We start from the raw sequence: 17986 nt of genomic DNA, 5'->3' as shown, positions 1-17986 counted from the left end.
TCCGGAGATATGTCTTGTATAGTGCAACGGATTTTTATAAATATTCTGTCTCCTTCTTTACACAAATGTAAGCATACAACATACCATGTTCTGCACATTGCTTTTTTATTTGTTATATCTTAAAGATCATATCAGTACATAGAGAGCTTTCCCATTGATTTCTTATAGCTATCTAGTGGCCCATAATATAGTTATCTAGTAGTCCGTAATATGAATATACAACAGTTTGTTTAATCAAAATTGTTATTTGCTAAAAGAAACCCACTGCCCATTCTAACAAAAACACATTTTTAAAAAAATTTGATTTTAGGTTATAAATTATCTACTGCTTTCCTAGGCCTTTAAAACATGTGGCACTCTCATTCTGGAATATATTCTTAATGCCAGCACCTGAATATGCTTGACACAGTTTCAGGCCAATTGAGCATTTCCAAATTATATTTTATGGCTTAATTACTTTAAACAATCTCTCCTCAGATGTGAGTTGTCTCTCAACATTCACTTGTTATTTCTGCTTTCTGCTCCCCAAGCCAGGTAACTGCATCATATCATATTCCAGCTTACTCTATGTATTGCACCACAACTTTCTATGAATACAAAACCATGTAGAAACTAAAACTCTCCTTTGTAAGTCAAATTGAGGCATATTCTACAGTCTATCGCTACAACTTCCAGTTATCAAATTACACTAATTTGTGTAAGCATATGCATTCATCAATTTTGAATTAACTCACAGAACTAAATGAAAGCACAAAGAACAAGTGTTGTATATCCCCTACACACAAAATATTTTCCCTCATATAAAATAATCCCAGAGCCACACGATGACAAAAATATCTGAAAGCAATTTTTAGCAATAGGGATGAGGCCACCTTACTAAGCAGCGTAAATCATATCAGTCCAGAACCCAAGTAACTCAATCTTTGAAAGAGGCTCACATGATGAAAAGAGAAAAGACTCCAAAAACTTATATTTTCCTTAGAAATCAAGAAAGTCTCAATAGTGATGTCATGATAGGCAATTTAAAAATTATTAAAGTTACTCCTAGAATCTACTTAAATATGAGTGAAATTAACTTGGAAATATTTCTTATAATCACAGGAGTGCACCAAAGGAATCACGCATAGTCACTTCTGGGGCATCTCAGAACAGCAACAAGAAAATATTTGAAATATACCAGTTTATTGAGAAAATATCCTGTTAAAGTTATATCTAAAAGTTAAACTCATAAATTGCCAGTATTCTTAAGTTGACGTTGCCTATTATAATGCAAAATACCCTTTCAAGGAAGGAAAAGTAAACTTCAAGCAAAGCATGGTACAGTGTGAAAACAGGAAATTAAAAAACCCTAAGTCCAGATCCAACAATAGCTTCATGAGAAAGAATACTGTAAATGTGAATTTACACAATTGCCTTCTATTTCACAGGTCTCTTGTATCTTTTCAGGAACACCTAAGGGAAAAGGAAATTTATTCTTTATTTTACTTTATTTTATTTTACTTTTTGGAGACAGAGGCTTGCTCTGTCGCCCAGGCTGGAGTACAGTGGCATGATCTCAGCTCATTGCAACCTCTGCCTCCCCGGTTCAAGCAATTCTCATGCCTCAGCCTCCAGGGTAGCTGGGACTACAGGTGCGCACCACCACCCTGGCTAACTTTTTGTATTTTAGTAGAGACTGGGTTTCACCATGTTGCCCAGACTGGTCTCGAACTCCTGAGCTCAGGCAATCCATCCTCCTCACACTCCCAAAGTGCTAGGATTACAGGTGTGAGCCACCACGCCCAGCACAGAAAAGGAAATTTAAGGAAATAAGGTGGCTCAGAGTTGTAAAATTAGAAAATTCTGGTTGAAACTACAATTGAATGAAGACCAAAAAGGATGAGTAATAAACAACATTTTTGTGTGGTAAATACTGTTGATCATTATTGAAAGGTCATCCACAAGTTTTCTTTAAAGCAATAAAATATTAAAAGAGGCACCTTTATTTGATATATTACATATATAATGGGAGACATTTACACAACTCTTTGTCTATATTTCAGTGTGGTATGATCTATTATAAGATTGACTCACCTGAAGACTAGCGTCTTCTTTTGTTTCAAGTAAATCCTGAGTTATTAGAAGAGGCTCGCTTTTCTCACAGCTCTCCCGGCTGATCAGCGTGTCTGCATAGTTGGGCTGGGGGAAGATCAGGTGACTCTTCCGCGAGTCCGCGGTGAGGGAGACCTCGTGGGAATAGGTCTGCAGGAAAGCCCGAACCCCATCCACGCCCACAAAGTGCGAGGCAGGCACACCTGCCAACTTGCTGCCTTCAGCGTGAAGCAGGCGTGACTTGTGCCAGCGTCTCAGCTTGAGTGCTAGCAGCACCGTGACAAAAGCCAGGAAGACGCAGGAGACAGCGGCCACTGCCACCACGAGATAGAGTGTGAGGCCCGAGTCGTCTGGGTCTGCTGAAGGCTTGAGGCTGCCCAAGTCAGCCAGGACATCTGGGATGCTGTCGGCCACAGCCACAGTGAGCGTGACGGTGGCCGAGAGAGGGGGCTGGCCATGGTCCTGGACGACCACTACAAGGCTCTGCTTGAGCGCGTCTCTGTCCAGCAGGGCCCGTGCGGTGCGCACCTCGCCTGTGTGCAGCCCCACTGCAAATAGTCCCGGCTCGCTGGACTTGAGTAGGCGGTAGGACAGCCAGGCATTCTGGCCTGAGTCTCTGTCCACTGCCACCACTTTTGTCACCAGGTAGCCGGAATCTGCGGAGCGGGGTGCCAGCTCCACACCAGTGGAGCCATCTGTAGGGAAGGTGGGGTACAGGATCTCAGGGACATTGTCGTTCTGGTCCAGCACAAAGAGGCTCAGTGACACATTGCTGCTGAGTGGAGGGTCTCCACTGTCACTGGCTGTCACCAGTAGCTGCAGGTCTCTAAACTGCTCATAGTCGAAGGAGCGAAGTGCATATAGGATCCCAGTATTGGAGTTGATGGAGACATAGGAGGACAGAGGTGCACCCTGGAAGGTGTCTTCGGCCAGGGAGTAAGTGATTCGGGCATTGTCACCACTGTCAGGATCTTGAGCAGTCATAGATAAGATGGAGGCTCCTCTGGGGTTGTTTTCAGGAATGTAGGCAGAGTAGGAAGCATGAGGGAAAGTGGGTGGGTTGTCATTGATGTCCATCACCTGCAGTGAAACATGAGTTTCTGTAGACAGTGGAGGAGTTCCCTGGTCAGTGGCAGTTACAGTGATGTTATATTCTGAGACCTCTTCCCTGTCCAGTGTTTTGTGTGTCAACAACCGATAATAATTTCCATAGGTCTTTTCAAGTGTGAATGGCAGATTATCTGGAATAGAACATGTGACTAGGCCATTTCCTCCTGAGTCACTGTCATGCACGTTGAAAAGTGCAATTACTGTACCCGGGGAAGAAGTTTCCTGGACTGAGTTGGTGAGAGATGTAACTGTGACTTCTGGTGCATTGTCATTTTCATCCAGAACTGTCACCAGTACCTTGCTTCTAGCTCGGAGACCAGGCCCATCATGGGCTTCTACATCTATGTAATAGAATCCAGAGTCCTCATAATCTAGATCCCCCAATATTGTTATATCCCCACTCAGAGAATTCAACTGAAATAGCTGTGATATTTTGTCTCTTACTTTCCGGAAAGAATACGTCACGTCTCCATTGGCTCCTTCATCTGGATCAGTGGCTTTTACGGTGAGTAGCCGAGTGCCTACAGGAACGTTCTCACGAACACTTACGTGGTACTCGGGCTGAGTGAACACGGGAGCATTATCGTTGGTATCCACAAGTATTATGAGAATCCTAGCAGTGCCAGAGCGAACCGGGTCACCTCCATCGAAGGCCGTGAGAACGAGGTGGTGAACCGCCTCTTCCTCGCGATCTAGAGCGCGTTCCAGCACCAGCTCTGGGTACTTAATCCCATCGGCCCCGCTTTGCACGTCCAGGGAAAAGTAACCGTTTGAGTTGAGCTGGTAACCCTGCAAGGAGTTTACCCCTACATCCGGATCAAAAGCTTCAGGAAGAGGAAATCTTGTCCCAGGATTTTCATTTTCAGCAACTTTTATTTCCCTCTGTTCTGTCCCAAAACTGGGTGGGTTATCATTAACATCGATTATTTCCACCTCTACCCGCAAAATCTTCACTGTATCTTCTAGAAGAATCTCCAGGTTTGTCACACAGTTTGGAGATCTGTCGCAGAGCTCCTCCCTGTCTATCCTACCCGCGGTGACCAAGCTGCCGCTGCGCGGGTTCAGGGAGAAAAGCTGCGTCCTACCTCTGGAGACGATGCGGACTCCGCGCTCCGCCAGCTCCCGGGGCGCCAACCCCAGGTTCTTGGCGATGTTGCCCACCACTGAGCCTTCTTCCTGCTCCTCAAACACCGAGTAGCGGATCTGTTCGGCCCTGATTTCCACCAGAACCCCCAGGAGAAGGCAGATCTGGAGCAGCCGTGTGTGGTCTGGGCGAGCAGGAGGCGCCGCCATTACAACCCCGCCGCGGAGTCGCCTGTGCTTCGGTTTTCCCTCTGTCGAGGCCGGAGGAGCCCCAGGATCTTCTGGGTCCAAAATAAAGTGCATTCACAGCCGGAGCTCTCAGGGCTTCCGCTTGAAGCTTTCATAAAGCTCCAGAGCCAGTGCTTTGTGCTGCAGAAATCTTGTGATTCTGATTAAATTTCTGGTTTGTCTTTTCCCCCGATTGGTGAACAGCGACACCCAGAGTCTTAACCTGTTACTGCAATTTATTCTTGGTTAAAAAAAGTTTATTTTTTATACACGTTTCTATTCCTATTTCTCCCAAGATAATAAAAGTCAAATTCCTGTTTTTGATTTGCAATGAAAATTCAAGAATGATCCAAGTCTTCCTGTGCAGTAAACTTTATGAAGTTATTTATTTTCTTAGAGAAAATATGACGATTTTTTTTTTCTAAGATATGTTCTGCCTCTTTTCAGTTTTCACATTGTTCATCCCCACAGCCCATTCTCAGTATAGCGTATTGTGTGAGGGACATAATTATCTCTCCTAAAGACAAAGGTGGACTTGAAAAATGGATGAGACAGATAAGTGAAAAGACAGTGGGACAGGAACTTGGAGGTCTGGCTTTAGTCCCAATTTATGCAGTAATAAGTTTCCTCACATGAGTTGACCCTCTAGAACCTGGGGCAACGCTTCAATTCCCTTGCAAAAAACTCACCTACTGTTCAAGAGTTAGCCTTACCCTGTACAAATGAGATTGACAAATAGGATAATAGGTTTGGGAAGAGAATTTGCTCCTTAATTTTGTATACAGTAGATTCTTGGCCACAAGCTATGCATATGACTATCTTGTTCACAATGTGTTCTCAATCTTTAGAACAATACCTTTCATAGAGTAGTAACTTTTATGAAACCTTTCAATGTTTTATGAATGACCAGTTCAAATGCAAAGCCTAAAACAATGGGTAAATAACTCTGATCTTAAAAATAAAAAAGAAACAAAAAGAAAAGTTAGACTGAAGAACTATAAAGTGCAGATAATAGTTTAGTGATTTTTTTCACATGACACATTCAGTATCATTTTACAATTTCTAACTTTACTTTAGCTCTAATTTTAGAAATAGCCAGTAAAAGGCAATGTTTTGGTAGCCGAACATGGATTATCATTGCATGGGCCATCGCTTTCTTGCTTATGAATACTTACAGTAATTTAGTAATCTGTGAAAATTTGAGATAAAGCAGTACATCAGTTCTTAAGCTTATTCCTTACTTAACAATTAGCAGTAGAAATGACTCATACAAAAGGGCATTAGCTATACAGAATTTAAAAACCCTCAGACTTTGAGAGAGTAGATTAAAGGTGTTTTTCACAATCCTCAAAGACTGCACAAACTGCGGATGATTGACAGGTGAAATAAGATGTTTGGAAATAAATTTGACAGTATGCATTAAAAAAACTCAGCATGTTTATAGATTTAACTAATTCCTCAGAAATCTATATTAAAGAAACAAGAAGTATGGAAAACGCTTTATAAACCCAAATGTTCATTACATTCCTTGTTTTAATAGAGACAAAATAGAAAGAGCATGGAAATAAATAATTTAGGAATGGTTAAGAAAATTATGAAATATCATTGACTGAAATTATAGAGTGGGAATAATATTGACCCAAAATTAGTGATGCAAATGTAAAATTGGACAATATTTGCTACTTGTGATGAGACAAAGTGTTAAGAGTCTTAATAATTGGAAGGCTGTGTTAAACATACATGTTGCATGCATACATACATGTTGCTGCAAAAAGACAAACTAGAATGTAATTGATGAAGATGAACATAAACTTTAACTTGGGCGGGAAGAACTCTAAATACGTTTATAAAGAGCTAAGAATAAAATGACTTGAAAATACAGTATCGCATATCAACTAAGAAAAAGCACTGCTATTACTAAGTGTTAACATCTAGGAAACAGTTCTCTTTAGCAAGATTTGCCAACCATACAGAAATGCCAACAGTAAAGACTGAAAATTAAATTGCCAAGACTACTGAGCAATCAAGAAAGCAATCTCCATCTATCCAGTACCCCCTCCCCCAGTAGATACCATCACTAGAACAACGAAAGAAAATCAAAATTACTTATACACCAATAAGAAGAAAATGCAATATATAATTTTTGTTTGTTTGTTTTTTTAGACAGAGTTTCCCTCCCATCACCCAGGCTGGAGTGCAGTGGCACACACTTGGCTCACTACAGTCTCCACCTCCCTGGCTCAAGCGATCCGCCTCTCTCAGCTTCCTGAGTAACTGGGACTACAGGCGCGTGCCACCACACCCAACTAACTTTTGTAGTTTTAGTAGACCGGGTTTTACCATCTTGGCTATGCTGGTCTCAAACTCCTGACCTCAACCACCTGCTTCAGCCTGGTTAAGTGCTGGGATTACAGGCTTGAGCCACTGCGCCCGGCCGCAATATATAAAATTTAACTAGATTTGCAGAAACTCACGTGCGAAGACAAAGAAGGGTCATAAGCGATTTTGTGATCTTCATTACTGGCACATACAACCATAGAAGGATCATCATACAGCAGATCCTGAGGGGGAGCCATTTCCGGTGTCAGGTTGAGAAAATTAAACTCTGTCTTTGCAGAATGAGAGGCAACACATAGATTGTAGGAATAGGGCAAAGTCCCCTCGCTGTGGTTGGGAGGAACTCCGGGCCCGGACTTGGAGCAGAGACCCGTTTGAAAGCAGCCCTCAGTGTAGAAGCTGGAGGAACGTCGCAGGCGCAGGGCGATCGCTAGAATCACCGCGAGGAGGAAGAGCACTGAGATCAAGGCCAAGGCCACCACCAGGTAAAACTGCAGTTCTGCCTGGGGGTCAGAGGGCTCAGGGCGGTCGCTGAGGTCTGGCAATACCTCTTGCAGGCTATCCGCGAAGATTAGATGCAGCGTGGCGGTGGCGGAGAGTGGCGGCTGTCCTCCATCACGTACAGCGACCAGCAGGCGCTGGCGGGCCGCGTCCCTGTCGCCCAAGGCACGCGCTGTGCGCACCTCACCAGTGCGCAGCCCCAGGCTGAAAAGCCCGGGCTCGCTGGCCTGCAGCACGTGGTAGGACAGCCAAGCGTTGTGTCCTGAGTCTGCGTCCACCGCCACCACCTTGGTCACCAGGTAGCCGGGCTCTGCGGCGCGTGGCACTATATCGAAGAGTGCAGAGCCATCGGGTCCCAGCGCGGGGTACAGCACCCGTGGCGCGTTGTCATTGAGGTCGCCCACCAACACGCGCAGGCTCACGTTGGCGCTGAGCGCGGGGGAGCCCTGGTCCCTGGCCTGCAGAGTGAGCTCGAAGGCGCGCAGCTGCTCGTGGTCGAAGGCGCGCTGCGCGAACACCACCCCGCTCTGCGGGCTCACGGACACGCAGGACAACAGCTCCCGCGGCTCCAGGTCACTGGCCAGAATAGAGTAGGAGACGCTGCCGTTGGGTCCCAAATCCGGGTCGGAGGCGCTTACTTGTGCAATAGAGGCTCCAGGTGGGTTGTTCTCAGCCACATGGACCACATAGGAGGCCTGATGGAAAACAGGTGCATTGTCGTTGATGTCGGAGATGTGCAGGGTGATGCTTGTCCTGGAGGAAAGGGCTGGTTTGCCCTTGTCGGTGGCTATGATTGTGACGTTGTAGTCTGCTGTCTGCTCCCGGTTTAGGGCTCCACCAATCACCAGCTTGTAATAATTCTTCGAGGTGGATTCTAATTTGAAAGGAACTTCTTCCTGAATATAGCTTGTCACCATGCCATTTTGCCCAGAATCCTTGTCTCGCACTTTTATGAGGGCTATTACAGTTCCAAGCTCTGAATCCTCTGGAATCTGGTTAGAGAAGGACATGAATGTCACCTCTGGGGCATTGTCATTCTCATCAACAATTTCTATTTGAACATTACAGTGAGCTGTGTGTACTCCTCCATCCTTGGCCTCCACACCCAACACATATCTACTTGTCTCTTCAAAATCCAGTGTGCCATTGGTTGTGATGTCGCCGGTATTTGGATTGAGATTGAAGAGGCTGGTACTTATTGGGGAATTGAGGAAGGCATAGGTGATCTCTGCATTAATGCCCTCATCCTGGTCTGTGGCCATCACCCTCAGCACGGAGGTTCCCCAGGGTACGTTTTCTTGGAGGCTAACCCTGTATACCTCCTGGCTAAACACGGGGGCATTATCATTGGCATCAGTGACTCGGATCCAGATATGGGTGGTGCCGCTTAGAGGCGGGTCCCCGCCGTCCATGGCAGTCAGGATTAAGCGATAAGAGCTCTGATGTTCCCTGTCTAGAGGTTTTTCCAGCAGTAATTCTGGATATTTACTTCCATCAGGACTTTCCTTCGTTGACAGAGAGAAGTATTGATTGGGGTTGATGGTGTATAACTTCAGTGAATTGCCTTCCACATCTGCATCTTGCGCAGAATCCAGAGAGAATTTTACCCCGGGTAAGGCTGACTCACAAATTTCTAAGTCAATGCCTTTGACAACGAAACGTGGTGCATTGTCATTAATATCTTGGATTACAACAACCACGTGGAAAACATTCATTGGGTTTTCAGCGACTGTTTCGAATTCTAGTGCACACTCAAGTTTCCTTCCGCAAATCTTCTCTCGATCTATCCTACCGTTCACAAACAAATCCCCGCTCTCCAAACTAACGTTGAAATAATCCTCTGCACTAACCCGCAGTTTTCGAGTTGGCAACTCCCGGACACTGAGCCCCAGATCCTTGGCAAGGTTCCCCACCCGTGAGCCGTTGGCTAGCTCTTCTGGAATCGTGTATAGGATCTGCTGGGAGATGGCGCCGCAGAACAAAGACAGCAGGAAGGGAAACAGTACCTGACTTTTCATCATTTCGGCTTCTCTGGCTCTCTGCATTTCAGGAACTCTCCGCGGAGCTTCTTTCCTTTGGGATGTTTTTTAAAAAGCAGTGGCAGCACCCTGGACTTCTGTGATTTGAGCTTAGTTAGGACTTATTAGTTAGGCGCTCGAGGGTGAACAGGAGCAGCGTCTGTGCTCAGTGCACCCGACAAAGCAGGAAGGCACCCTGCCTGACGCTCCTGCAGAATTGAGAAGCCTTCACTTCCTTTTGGTCGACAGCGGCGCCCAGAGGTTGTCTTGGAAAACTGCACAGTGCCCAGCTATTTATCCTCAAAGCGCAACCTCTTGAATCTATGTACCCTGTCTTTAATTTGCTGGAAGGAACCAAATACTCACATTTTCCCCTTTACATTTCGGTTTTCTAGTTTTTCATCATCAAATAAGGGTCTTCATCATTTCGTATTCTTTTTTCATTTAAAAAATTCACAAGGTACACTGCCATTTTTTCAGTTTTGAGGGCAAAAAAAATCTTCAATGATTTCACTATATTTACAAACTCTGGCATGACTGCTGTATCCAAATAAGTGAATTGATAATTTTTATTTATATTTTTAGTGGACTAAAATTCCTACCTTTCTGTGAATTCATCGGAATAAGCTCCCTTATCTAGTATTTTAAATCTCTCCATATATATGTTATCAATTCAGTAATACTTTTCAAAGATAGTTTTTGCAAAAAAGAGGAAATCACAGCCTTACGATTATGTTAATATATTTCTCTTCTTTATAAAATATAGATAATCTTTCCAGTTAAGTAGGGCAAAGTCTGATATTTTGTTAAAAGGGCCAGTTTAGTATTGGGGTGCACATACATGCTTTTATGAAGTGGAATCTCATATAATGTACATTTGTTTTATGAAACCAGTGCTTCTTTTTTATATGAATGTACATGAAATACTCTAGGCTGGGTGCAGTGACCTGTGATCCCAGCACTTTGGGAGGCCAAGGTGGGAAGAACACATGAGGTCAGGAGTTTGAGACCAGCCTGTCCGACATGGTGCAAGCCGTCTCTACTAAAAAAATAAAAATTAGCTGGGCATGGTGGCGGGTGCCTGTAACCCCAGCTACTCAGGAGGTTGAGGCAGCAGAATCACTTAACTCAGGAGGCAGAGGTTGCAGTGAGTTGAGATCATGCCACTGAAGTCCATCCTGGGTGACAGAGCAAGATCTGTCTCAAAAACATTCTCTATAATGTCAATTCTCAGCTCCAGCCGATTTATACCATTAATGAGCAAAACGAGTTTGACTTGACCACTGGTAAATATTGGAGAGGTATTCAGAGTTCTTAGACACCCAATTTTGGAACTTATTCTGTAGTTCCAGGCTTAGAACCAGTCTTGGTTCAAAGCAAATCCCTTTATTTCAAATGCATTACCAAATGAGATCCAACTCAACAATTTATTCTACTATTTTGCAGTGCTCACCCATACTCATACTCCAGTAGAAACAGCCTATTGTCTGTTTTCTTAAAATACCTTTTCACTTGTTTCCTTACATCATGCCTTTATACTTTCCATTCCTTTTATTATGAACTTCTCCTCCATTTCTGTTGTAATGGATTCTTGCCCGTTCTTCAAAAAAATAAAAATAAATCCTTTTTAGTGAAAATGGAATGTCTTAGATCTTCCATTACCTGTATAAGTAGGTGAAATTGTATGGGTTCCATATTCTTAGTGTATTTTCATGACATGTATGTAGGCTATGTTTCATATAGAATTCTTAGAAATTCTCTTTGAGCATCCAAATTTCCCCTGACACAGCTAATGAATTTTTTTCTCCTTACAGGGAAAGTGACACTGATACTATAAACCTTTTTTTTCTAAAAATGATATGTTAAAAGTTACGTGCCTTTTTCTTTTGAGACAGGGTCATGCTATGTTGCCCAAGCAGGTCTCGAAGTCCTAGGCTCAGAAGTCCTCCCCTGGCTATGGGCCTTTTAAATTCTGTGATGTATTTCCATGTTTGAGTGAGAATACACCTTACTCTGCTTACAGCTTTTGTGTTCTGGCCCTGTTGTCTCATACATTTAAATGTGCCTTTTCCTAATATATTGAGGGAGGAATCTATTCTTTTGTTTGAGTTCTAATAAAACATATTTTGGTCTAATTTTGGATGACTCTCATATGATTTCATGAGTGAAAGTAATTTCATAAATTGCAGAATAAGCCAACAATTTCTGGCTCAAGAAAGTTGTAGAACATGACAAAAGAAGGGACTTCTATTCCATTGTTGGAAGAGATTGTCTGGAAATCTCCCGCAGAGGCTAAGACATATTCCTTTACATGTTTTTAATGTCCTTCTCAAGGGCAAGAAATACCATTCCAAGGCTCATAATAGTTTAGCTAGGTGAACTTTCCACCCTCAGGCAAAATGTTGAAATCAATATGAATACACACATAAGCATATACTTTAGGCATATATAACAGGCACTATAGGTAAAACCATTTGACCAGCCTCTACTTTTTTTTTTTTTTTTTTTGAGATGGAGTCTCTCTCTATTGCCCCAGCTGGGGTGCAGTGGCCCAGTTTTGGCTTACTGCAACTTCTGCCTCCTGGGTTTAAGCAATTCTCCTGCCTCAGCTTTCTGAGTAGCTTGGATTACAGGCGCCCGCCACTATGCCCGGCTAATTTTTGTATTTTTAGTAGAGACAGGGTTTCACCATGTTGGCCAGGGTGTTCTTGAACTCCTGACTTCAAGTGATCCACCTGCCTTGGCCTCCCAAAATGCTGGGATTACAGCATGAGCCACCGCACCCAGCCTCTACATTTTTATTCTCCAATTTTTATGTTATTGAGATGAAAAGAATAACAGGCCAGGCATGGTGGCTCATGCCTCTAATCGCAGTACTTTGGGAGGCTAATGTGGGTAAATCACTTGAGCTCAGGAATTTCAGACAAGCCTGGGAAACATAGCCATTGTCCCATCATCTCTACAAAAACAAAAACAAATTAGCTGGGAGGGTGGCTCGTGCCTGTAGTCCCAGCTACTCAGGAGGCTGAGGTGGGAGGATCACCTGAGTCTGGGAAGTCAAGGCTGCAGTGAGCCGTGATCATGCCACTGCACTCCAGACAGAGTAAGACTCTGTCAAGAAAGAAAGAAAGAAAGAAAGAAAGAAAGAGAGAGAGAGAGAAGGAAGGAAGGAAGGAAGGAAGGAAAGAAAGAGAGAGAGAGGAAGGAAGGAAGGAAGGGGAAAGAAAAAAAGAGTGTCATCTGTCTTGGGAGAAGTCAAACAATTTAATTTCATGGGCACATAAAATATCTTTTATTCATATGTATTTTTACTTGTATGTATCAGGATAAGCTATATAAGTTGGAATGACAAACTCCAAAGCACAGGGATTTAAAATGAAAAAGGCCTATTTATCACAGGTATACAGACCAGTGTTGTGTTTCTCTCATCATAGTTACTCAAGGACCCAGGTAGAAGGAGCAGTCACAATTTCAAGTAGTAACTTGGAGATCTGAAAATTCTCACAGTGGCAGATTCCTCTAGGAAGTGACACTTTACTTCCACTCACGATGTATTATTTTTTCCCTACGCCCACACAACCACAACCAGACCGGGGAGTGCAGTCCTACTATAGGCCCAGAAAGAAAGGGGGACAAATATTTAGTCCAAGGGTTAATGACAACCTCATGGCTTTATTTCTCATATACATATGTGTTAAAGCTTTATAATAACCACATTCTCATACTTGTTCTTAATAATATTCAAAAAAATAAATAAACTCACCTGAAGTAGGTTGGAATCTCCTTTCATTTCAAGTAAATCCTGAGTTATCAGAACAGGCTCGCTTTTCTCACAGCTCTCCTGGCTGATGAGCGTGTCCGCATAGTTGGGCTGGGGGAAAATCAGGTGGCTCTTCCGCGAGTCCGCAGTGAGGGAGACCTCGTGGGAATAGGTCTGCAGGAAAGCCCGAACCCCGTCCACGCCCACAAAGTGCGAACCGGGCATACTCGCCAAGCCGCCTCCCGAAACCTGTAGCAGGCGTGACTTGTGCCAGCGCCGCAGCCTGTGCGCCAGCAGCACGATGACGAAAGCCAGGAAGACGCAGGAGACAGCGGCCACCGCCACCACCAGGTACAGAGTGAGGTCCGAATCGGGTTTGGCGGAGGGCTCGAAGCTGCCCAGGTCGGCCAGGATGTCGGGGATCCTGTCGGCCACGGCCACGGTGAGCGTGACAGTGGCGGAGAGAGGGGGCTGGCCGTGGTCCTGGACGGCCACCACGAGACTCTGCTTGAGCGCGTCTCTGTCCAGCAGGGCTCGCGCCGTGCGCACCTCGCCCGTGTGCAGACCTACCGAGAAGAGTCCCGGCTCGCTGGCCTTGAGCAGGCGGTAGGACAGCCAGGCGTTCTGGCCCGAGTCTCTGTCCACCGCCACCACCTTGGTCACCAGGTAGCCAGGCTCTGCGGAGCGGGGCGCCAGCTCCACGCCAGTGGAACCGTCTGTGGGGAGGGCGGGGTACAGGATCTCGGGCGCGTTGTCGTTCTGATCCAGCACGAACAGGTTCAGCGACACGTTGCTGCTGAGTGGAGGGTTCCCGCTGTCGCTGGCTGTCACCAGTAGCTTCAAGTCTCTAAATTGCTCGTAGTCGAAGGATCGCAGGGCGTATAGGATGCCAGTGTTGGAGTTGATGGAGACGTAGGAGGACAGGGGTGCCCCCTGGAGGGTGTCCTCGGTCAATGCATAAGTGATGCGGGCGTTGTTGTTGCTATCTGGGTCCTGGGCAGTCACTGAGAAGATGGAGGCTCCTCTGGGGTTGTTTTCTGGAATGTAGGCGGAGTAGGATAAATGAGGGAAGGTGGGTGGGTTGTCATTGATGTCAATCACATGCAAGGTGATGTGAGTTTCTGTGGACAGTGGCGGGCTTCCCGCATCTGAGGCTCTCAGACTAATGTTATATTCTGATATTTGTTCGCGGTCCAGGGATGTGGCAGTCACTAAGCGGTAATATTGATCTATTGATTTTTCTAACTTAAATGGCAGATTTCCCAGGACAAAAACTTCAACCTGCCCATTCTGCCCAGAATCTCGGTCATGCACGTCGACAAGAGCAATTTCTCTTCCAACGTTGCCCTCTTCTGGGACTGAGCCTGTGAGAGACGTGATTGTAATTTCTGGAGCATTGTCATTCACATCCAGAACCGTGACTAGAATCTTGGCTCTTGAAAGAAGACCTGGTCCATCCTGTGCTTCAATTTTAATTTCATAGAACATGGCATCCTCATAATCTAGACTTTTTAATATTGATAATTCTCCACTCACTGAGTTAAGATGGAAAATCTCAGCGATTTTCCCAGGTATTTTATCTAGAATATAAGACACTTGAGCGTTGAATCCCTCATCAGGGTCAGTGGCATTCACCATGAGCAGCTGGGTACCCACAGGCACGTTCTCCCAAACACTTACACGGTACTCGGGCTGAGTAAACATTGGTGGGTTGTCATTTGCATCCAGGACTATCACTCGGATATGCAAGTTGCCAGAGTGGACAGGGTCGCCACCATCAGAGGCAACCAGGACAAGCTGGTGAATTTCTTTTTTCTCACGGTCCAAGGCCCGCTCCAGCACCAGCTCTGGATACTTGGCCCCCTCAGAGACGCTATTCACAGCCAGGGAGAAGTAGTCATTGGGGCTAAGCTTGTAGTTCTGCAGGGAGTTCATGCCTACATCTGGGTCAAAAGCAGTTTTAAGTGGAAATCGAGTTCCAGGAACCGTTAGTTCACCAATTTTTATTTCCAATTCCTCTGTTGGGAAATTAGGAGCATTATCATTAATATCTTTAATTTCTATTTCTACTTCAAAAATTTTCAATTTATCCTCAACCAGGATGTTAAATTTTACCAGACACAGCGGGATCTGAGCGCAGAGCTCCTCCCGGTCTATCCTCTCCGCGGTGACCAAGCTGCCACTTCGCGGATTCAGAGAGAAAAGCTGCGTCCTACCTCTGGAGACGATGCGGACTCCGCGCTCCGCCAGCTCCCGGGGCTCTAGCCCCAGGTCGTTAGCGATGTTGCCCACGAAGGAACCTTTATTTAGCTCCTCAGACACCCAGTAGCGGATCTGACCGGATCCTGTTTCGCACAGCGTCCCCAGGAGCACGCACAGCAGGGCCAGTCCTCTGCCATTTCGGAAACTCAGGCAATTGGTCATTTCCTTTTCGGTGAATCGCTTTCTCTGAATTCGGTTCCAGTTTCCCAAGACGGACTCCAATCTTATTTTCTCAAGAAACGAAGTCTTTTACGGGCCTAATTCACAGGTCAAACAGCTGGTTGACTAAGAGGTGAGGTTGGCAGCCGCCCCGGATCTTCTGAGTCTGATTTGCTGGTTCTTTGCATTTTAGGAGCAAGGAAATGGTGGGCTGCGTTCTCCTTCTTGAGTGGTCAACAGCGACACTAAGAGGCCTAACCGTTTACTGCATCCTCTCAGACAAACAGATTATTATTTTTGAATTATCCAAGACCTGAAATCCTTCTTGTCAGAGATAAGAGGACTAGTGTTGATTGAACATAACTGAATTGATATATGTTAAACAGTGTGACCTCAAGTTATCTTTCTTGGGAATCCATTCGCTAACCTTAATGCCACCAATATTGCTTCAAACATAGTGGAGTTAACTGTTTTGAATTGTTCAGTTTAAGAAACACACAGTAACAAAGAACTGGCCCTAAGGACCAACACAACTATTAAAAGACATGACCACCACTTGTTCTTCCACCACTGAACCTTGATAATGTGTTTATTGTTATACTTACTACATTTATCAGGGTTATTTGATAAGATATCCACCTCCTCTTTCACCTTTCCCTCTCTATACTCTTAACTCTCTAAGAGCTGAGACAAGGAAAAAAAGAAAAGAAACACACAGAAATATCAGCCATATTTATACATTATATTTCTTTAAGTTTGTTCTTGGTGACCTTATAACTTAGTTTCAAAATTTGTTGTTATTTAATATTCATTAAACAAACGCATAATTAGGTGTCAGACAATATGTTTCGGGATTTAAGGTGAACAATATAGACACAGTAGCTTCCTTCACAGAGATTATAGGGATATAAAAGCAAAGAGGGAATTGCAGTGTACTGAGATAATTACCATAATGGGAGAAGCCAAGGGGGTTGGGGGGCCTTCGATTGGGCCTTTAATGTTAGCAAAGGCTTTCCCAGGAAACATGAGAGGAGTGGATCAGTGAAAAGGCCTGGATGTGGGAGAGAACAGCATGACAATGCCTAGATGTGAGAGAGAAATCACAGACCTTCAGGGTGCTGAAAGAAGTTTGCTTTGTTTAAATCTAGACTGTAAGGATGTTTTTTCAAACCCCACAACTGAAACTAGTAGAAATATGCTTTTATGTTCCAGAATCTCTTTCCCCATAAGTTTCCAAGCACAGAAATATAAATACAATATATTTGTCATTTCAATCATGATGCATTACATAACTATGCATAGGGCATTTATTCTTGTGGAGTTACTACACACACTAAAAATAACTTTGCTTTAATTTTCCTGTTTATACTTTATTATTCACTTACAAGTAAAGATATTATGACATATTATTCCACAGTGAGTTCCAATTTTACTCATAGAGAATTATGTAATAGTAACCAAAACAACACGTTGTCTCAGAAAATTTTTTCTTTATCAAATGCAACAGAAAGAATCACAGCACTTTGAGAGATATGGTATCATTCAATAAAAGGCTCAATTGGTACATGATAATTTCCAAATAAAAACAAAAAATGATGCCAGTTACATAGAACATTAGTGTGCTTATTATTCTCTGTTATTAAATACATAACCAACATACTAAAAGCCAACATAGGAAGAGGAATGGGAAAAGAAAATTGATCAGAGGGAAACTGGGATTGGGTGAGGGACTGGGAACATTTCTAGCAGCTGCTGTGAGTAGAAACCTTGAGAAGAGAGATGTATAAAGAAGATGGTTCTGGGCAATTGTATGATATGAATCTTTTGTATCTTTTCTTTAAGCAAAACTATATTGAGGATATACATTATTTTAAAGATTAAAAGGCAGTATGGTTCCCACGATGAGAAATATTAAAAAAAAGGAGAAGCCTGTTTATTACTACTCTACAGCTTTATTATAGAGCAGATGATAAGTCAGTCACTTCTTCAAGAAGCATATAGCTGAGAGGCTAATGTGATTTTTAAAACTAAGCCAAAATAATATGACATACCTTCCTGAAACACTGTAAGGAATGTATATTTCTAAATTTCCATATTTTTAACAGGGAAGGGCATGAAAGTTAAGGAAAACAATTTTGCTGCCAAACTGAAAGAAATGTATTAAGACTGAATGAGAAAGAACTAGCCAACTAAGATGTTTCACTGTTCATATGCAGATTCAAATATAAAGTAAGAGTCATAATTTAAAAGAAGAAAGGACTTGAGTAAACATAAACTCCAATCTTTATGTTTTTAACAAAGAAAAAATTGTTGATCCTGGTGGATGAGATGATTTGCCCAGGGATGGAGAAGAAAGTATGAGAAACCAGACACCCTAGTTACTAATGCAGTGCCCTTTGGATAATCTTATCTATTAACTCCTGGTTTACATTTATTG

At 43.7% G+C, this 17986-nt stretch overlaps 3 protein-coding genes across 3 annotated transcripts in view; all 3 read right to left on the bottom strand.

The window, feature by feature from the left end:
• LOC129036253 (protocadherin gamma-A3) overlaps positions 1 to 17986 on the bottom strand; it is a 173655-nt gene that overhangs the window by 152769 nt on the left and 2900 nt on the right. Inside the window, exon 2 of the mRNA XM_054487146.2 lies at positions 13132 to 15636. Within this exon, the coding sequence (XP_054343121.1) occupies positions 13132 to 15636 (2505 nt within the window). The remainder of the gene's footprint in view (positions 1 to 13131; positions 15637 to 17986) is intronic.
• Positions 92 to 5448, bottom strand: LOC129037324 (protocadherin gamma-A4). Its single transcript, XM_054489312.2, has 2 exons — positions 2074 to 5448; positions 92 to 1452 (listed from the first exon to the last, which is right to left on the bottom strand). Exons 1-2 carry the CDS (start codon positions 4585 to 4587, stop codon positions 1417 to 1419), a joined length of 2550 nt encoding a protein of 849 aa, XP_054345287.1. The 5' UTR covers positions 4588 to 5448; the 3' UTR covers positions 92 to 1416.
• Positions 6028 to 9614, bottom strand: PCDHGB1 (protocadherin gamma subfamily B, 1). The gene has a single exon (XM_054489325.2). The coding sequence runs from the start codon at positions 9393 to 9395 to the stop codon at positions 6963 to 6965; it is 2433 nt and encodes an 810-aa protein (XP_054345300.1). The 5' UTR covers positions 9396 to 9614; the 3' UTR covers positions 6028 to 6962.

This window comes from Pongo pygmaeus, chromosome 4 (assembly GCF_028885625.2).
Source record: "Pongo pygmaeus isolate AG05252 chromosome 4, NHGRI_mPonPyg2-v2.0_pri, whole genome shotgun sequence".
Lineage (NCBI taxonomy): Eukaryota > Metazoa > Chordata > Mammalia > Primates > Hominidae > Pongo > Pongo pygmaeus.
This window is presented reverse-complemented; position numbering and strand designations above follow the sequence as displayed.